Source organism: Boleophthalmus pectinirostris, unplaced genomic scaffold, assembly GCF_026225935.1.
Source record: "Boleophthalmus pectinirostris isolate CB_2022bp ecotype Guang Dong unplaced genomic scaffold, ASM2622593v1 HiC_scaffold_9, whole genome shotgun sequence".
NCBI lineage: Eukaryota > Metazoa > Chordata > Actinopteri > Gobiiformes > Gobiidae > Boleophthalmus > Boleophthalmus pectinirostris.
In genome coordinates this window covers 38273096-38279095 of record NW_026571541.1, presented here as the reverse complement: position 1 = coordinate 38279095, position 6000 = coordinate 38273096, and the positions used below count along the sequence as shown (strand labels likewise).

At 38.8% G+C, this 6000-nt stretch overlaps 1 protein-coding gene across 2 annotated transcripts in view; it reads right to left on the bottom strand.

Moving 5' to 3' along the window:
- Nucleotides 1-1033: 1033 nt before the first annotated feature.
- LOC110160466 (interferon-induced protein 44-like) overlaps nt 1034-6000 on the bottom strand; it is a 58511-nt gene continuing 53544 nt past the window's right edge. The window contains exons 7-8 of one of the 2 annotated variants that reach the window (XM_055167022.1): nt 4545-4645; nt 1034-2315 (exon numbers count right to left, since the gene is read on the bottom strand). In XM_055167022.1, coding sequence (XP_055022997.1) covers nt 2151-2315; nt 4545-4645 — 266 coding nt within the window. In that variant the 3' untranslated portion in view covers nt 1034-2150. The other variant, XM_055167023.1, reaches the window with a different exon arrangement.

Here is a 6000-nt window from a genome sequence, read left to right as displayed (position 1 = left end):
TGTGCCACGGTTTGGGACCGTGATACCACCGAGGGCGGAGAGTGTGCGCGCAGCGAGGAGTGGAGCGGCAAGGCCGGGGCAGCAGCTTGAGAACCACTGGATCGTCTCAAGACAGCCTCTTTTAGGATTTTTCGTCTGGCTGACGATTTAGGACGCTGTATGGTTGATTTGTGGGAGTTTATGGACGGGGGAGCAGTAGCCTCGGGCCAGATAGCCTGAGGGGGGCTTGCGTCCCGTGAGACTGGGACCGTACTTTGGAGGGTCGGGAAATCGATTGAAGAGTCCAGATTGGGGAGTGCCTGAGCCGACGCGGGTAGAGCAGGTGAGTCCGATGCTAGTGCAGAGCAACGATTTGTAAGGGTCAATCGGGGGGGCATTTCAGATGTTCCTTTTCTGTGGTTCGTGTATAACGCGGAGTCATCTCGGGGCAACAGGGAATGCGGGGTTGAACAGGAGGGGTGCGTGGTAGCCTGTGGGTCCCACACCACTGTGTCCATGAGGGCGCTGTTGAGCGAGGCTATGCGCTTGTATTGTCCTGTGGCAATATCCATAAGTTTAGCAATTATGTCCTCCTTTTCCTTTAGTTCACTGGATAGTCGCTGGATCTGTTCTTCTAAATGCGTGATTTTATTGCCGCCGTTGTCCGGTTTCAGCGGGGATTGTCCTTTTCCCGGTGTCATGGCTGACAGTATTGTAGTCACTCTCTCTTGTCGTTCGAGCGCGTGGGGAAAGTGGAGCTATAGGCGTCCATAGGCATTGCCTCTTGTCAAATCTGTTCCCTTCTTCTTCCCTTGTTTTAATAGCTCAGACTTTCTTTTTCTGTTAATGAATCTCATGATCACAGCGGGTGTAGCATGAACGTTGTCTTTCCATTTAAGTACAGGGTGACCTGCCTCGATTGAGACTCTTGATATTTTGTTTTATAACCTTTAAATCCATTTTTTCAGGTCTTCACTCATAATTTCTTCAAATATTGGGAAAAAAAGGAGCAAAGATCTCATGGCAGCTTCAGTGAAGTCACAGACAACATTAGTTCATTTTTGGTCAGTTGTTTTTATTATACTGTGAGGAAATACACCAAAGTACTTCTGTTTATTTTCTGAACACAAGGGCTACTGTACTCTGTAATCACAGGCTGTGGTCATAGCTGATGTGCTGGCCGCCGCGTTCTGGAACAGGAAGTGAGCATGACATGAGTGCGACGTGATTAATTCGTGCCCAGGTCCCATTCACTTTCTATTAAAAAGCCATGGCCCGACTCTCTGCTGCTGTCAGGTTCATCATTCTGACCTTAAAATGCACACAGCAAAACAAGGACAAAACAACAACCGTCTCAACTCAACCAAGTGTCCCACATAAAAGCAGTTGGATTAAACCAGGGGTGGGCAAACTTTTTGGCTCGGGGGCCACATAGGGTCCTATAATTTGACTGAAGGACCGGACAGGAGACAGGACATGACGTGTTAAGAGCCCGGCTCCATTGCACTTGTATTTACGCTCATGTAGAACGTATTCTACACCACGCCCTGCAACTTTCAGGTGCGTAAGTTTCAGAATACATGAAAAGTGAATGAGGACTGCTCCTCTGCACACCACAGGTGAGCGTGAGTCCGGTGCACTTAGATCTCATTGAGAAACAAAGCCCACACCACGAGATTATGCACACAAACACTTACGCGTGCAGCAGAACCAGACTCTTAAGACATTCTATTCATTAAGATTTGTAACACAGCATCTATACATCTTTTGACATTGCTTTAAACCCACTTATCATGGTCCGAATGGTCTGTAAGAACACTTTCCCATAAAGCATTGCGGCCAACATAATACGCCACACCTCAATGTATATGTAGTGCGCCATCTACTGGGAAACGCTGGAAATGCAGGAAAAATAAAACATCAACAAGGTTTATTATTGCAATTTATTCAAGTTTGGCGGGCCGGATTAAAAGGTTTAAAGGGCCGCATACGGCCCCCAGGCCATAGTTTGCACACCCCTGGATTAAACAATAACACATGAACAAAAGAACAAAAAGTGTCAACCCTGAACTAAAGATAAAATATCAGATCATTGCAATACATATTACACAATATATTCTGCAGGTTTATCTGAATAACCTGCACTGTCAATATAATCTTAAACTTTTGTTTTACTGAAGGTCAAGAAAATCGTCTCCAAAGTGGATGATGTGGTTTAGTGCTTCCAGAAGCAGTGCGTCGATGTCATCTTGTCTGTTGTAGGTGTTGTCACTGTAGTTCTGCACTGGATACATGAAGTTCACAGGGATCCCCACAGACGCACTGAACTCCTGCATCTGAAAAACACATTTCAGAATATTTTGTGGAGAAAACATGATTTCAGTAGATATTTGCCTGTGTTGACCAACAGGATGGTCTCTGTGCACAGTGGCTCCTGGAAAAACTCTCCTCCTCACAAATCTAACCCATCACTAGACCTGGTGTGAGGCCACCATCCAAACCCCACAGGGAGGTCACTGCTTTACGGGAATGTTTCAGTGTCATAAACTGAGTTTCCTTCTGGAAAAAGAAAAAAGTTTAGCTTTAACTTTCGATCTCCATGGTGATAGAAGTGGTGTCTCCCATAAACATTCATAGACATGAAATTCTCCACTCGATCACTTGACCATGTGTTATGTCCATCTGAACAAAGCCAGTTCCCAGAGAAAGTGAATTAAATGATTATTTCATGATGTTTTTGTCCTGTGTCTGATCTTCTCAGTCCCATGGAAAAGAGGATCTTTAGTGTCTCTAAAACCAAGTTCAGAGGATTAGTCAAGAGGATTAGTTTTTAACTCACTAAAACCAAAAGTACCCTTGTGCCTTGTTAATGGAAATTTGTGTATCTGAAGATACATTTATCATGACAACTTTTGCTGTGGTTGTTTCATTGCCATGAAAATTCAAAAGGACGTGTGTTTTTACAGCATTTTAGACTTATGGTTCCGATTAGACCAGTTTTGGCGACGTGAGAAGTTTTGTAGACACTCAGTGTGTTTGGGAAATTTGTGTTTCCATTAACTTCCATTATAAACTCATTTTTTACCCCTACTCTAAAAATCAAGGTGAGTAAACCCAATATTTAAAAAAAAATATTAAATGTTTTTTCAAAACTGACCAAATTTTAGCTCCTCCCCCTCACTTCTACTGTGACCCTATATGAAAAATAGCCACTTCTGAACAATTGCTTCCGAGAAACCAGGGGAGATTTTTTTTTTGTATCAAAATTTCATGTGTTGGTAGTGAGTAGAGCCCGACCGATATTGATTTTGTTGTGGCCGATATGATACCGATATAATGGGAGTTAGAGCTGCCGATAGCCGATATAATCGCCGATATATTTAGTGATGTAAAAATTCACTGTAAGTCTTGAATTATTTAAAAAAAACTTAGGTTTGGCTCTAGTGGATTTTAAACTGTGTTTCTGTAGGCAACATTTATTGTTATTTTGCCTTTTTACGTGATATGTCATAGGACTAAAGCAGGTCTAAGGCAGGTCTAAACCAGAACTGAACCAAGATTGAAAAAGGACTAAACCAGGACTAAAACAGATCTAAACAAGTCACAAGGAAATCAGGAAGAGTCACATTTCTTTTAATTTATGAAGTTACAGTAAATCCTACTATAACAATAATAGAGATGTGGATTTAAGGGCTCATGGAAAATATCAGAATTTAGTGAAACAAATCTAAATTTCTTACATTTTACATAATTGCATGTAGTTTTCAACAGGAAAACATAAAATAAAAGGCAAAAACATTATTAGGCTTTTAATAAAAAGGGGATGTCAAAATGGGCATTTTATAATAGAAGTCTATGGAGCACAATGCAGCAAACCGACTTTATGCAAGAACAACAAATCCAAGTCAATCTTTTCACTAATAATCCACATTTGTAGGCCAGTTACATTGATAATAGCCAGAGGGGAATTAAATATATTATTATTATTATTATTATTGAATTATTGGACATAATTAAAATTTGCTGTAAGTGGTATTGGGCACAAACCGTTGGGTTAATTATTTATGGTAATATATGAAATCAATATATCAATGGAAAGAAAACCCCTTCAGATTAAAAAAATAAATAAAAATTAAGATCTTTGCAAAATATTAATGTTTAACAATTTTATGGCAGTTTAAAAACTGAAATACATCAGTTGTACGAAACACTCCCAGTGTACACACATTTTCAACAAGGCACAAGGGTTAAACATCAGTTCTGGCCTCTTCCATGGAGCTCAACAGTCTGTCCCACTTTGAAATCCACTCTGGTTCAGGATGTACATTTTCTGGTCTTTTTTCTCATAGATATTTTGAAAAATTCTACTTAGAGTTCAAAGACACTGCAAAGACTAAACAGCTACAACTACTATCTATAAACACTTGTTTTAAACCCAATAAACACAGTTAAAATCCAAGATTTAGCAGAATGTTTCAATAAGTTAGCAGCTTCAGAAACAGATTTTACATTAAATGACAGGTCTTGTGGTGGGCAAAAACTGAACAACTCACAGCTAGACTTACCCTCCTGTGAAGTAATGTGCTTTTATAGACATTTCTGACATTTTTCTCAATTTCTTCTTCAATCTTGTCTATGTTTGTAATGACAGCAACATGTGGAATCCCTAAAAAACAGAAAGTTTACAGTTACACAGGGTCTAAATGTAAAAGAGAATATAAACCTACAGATGCTCAACACTTTTAGTTTAGTTAGTAGTAGTCTTTAAGATAAACATTACACTGTTCAACAAAACAATCTCTAAATAAAATTAAATTGAATCTGTCTGTTTTTCAATGTGTACTTTGTTTATTTGGGAATACAATAATGTTGTATTTAATCTTCTATATAAATCCAGTGGTTTCAGAAACATGAAATATTAGAGCCGTTGCTTTGTGCTATTTGTACCCGCAGGTAAAGAGAGTGCGGGTCTCACCTATAGTCACTGATTCTCATTATAAACAAATAAATAAATGTAAAAAATGTAAAACAAAATACTCTTTTGAACAGTGAAAAGAACTCAAAATGTTTACCTTGCCAACTAGAACCACACACTTTGAAAAAAGTTAACAAAGACAAGTTGATCTGGAGTAGTGGCAGCAAGAAAGCCACACTCCCTAACTTGAACTAGATTTAAAAAAAAAGTGTTATTGTTTATTTTATTAAAAGTTATATAACATATATTTCTGATCTCTGTTCTAATGTATTTTCCTCATCACAAACAGACCTGGACTTGTGTTTTGTTTCATTCACACATATTTAACACACAAACCCTGCAGATTTAGGTTGAGCTCTTCTCTCAAACTGAAAACATTCTCTTCCACCTTGTGATGTCATGTGGTAATACAAGTGCTCCACTGTGTTTTTAAACTCCACACAGCTTCACTTGAATCATTTGGACCATTTCAGCCCTGGAATTGCCAATCTGAACTAAAAGTAAAAAGAGCTGTTCACTTGAAAACTGCTGCTGCGTGACATCATAAGTTGGAAAAGAGCATTTTGATCGAGGTCTATGTGAAATGAGGTATGTAGAAAAAAAAGGTCTATGCAAAAAAACAACTGAATTACAGCGGTCCAGTGTCTTTCTGGATGGTGTGGAACTCACCCTTGTCAAAGAGTTTAAATACCCGATATTGACATTTAAGAAACACATTAAGTGTCTTACAAAAACTGTTCATTTTAACTTAGTGAATTTTAGACAAGTAAGATCCTTTTTGACTCTATATGTGACACGAATGTTTTTACACTCCATGATTCTGTCTCATATTGGATTGAGAAGGAGAGGATTGCAGAACCACACGGTCACTCACTGCTGGCACAACACTCGAATCCATCAAATCACTTTTTAAAAAAGCTGTACCACTGCACTGTTTTAGACAAGGAGAACTTGCTTAATTTTAATCATGTTAATAAAAAAAAAAAAATATATATATATATATATATTAAAAAAAATGTGTTTTCACCTTCCACGGTGGTTGGTCT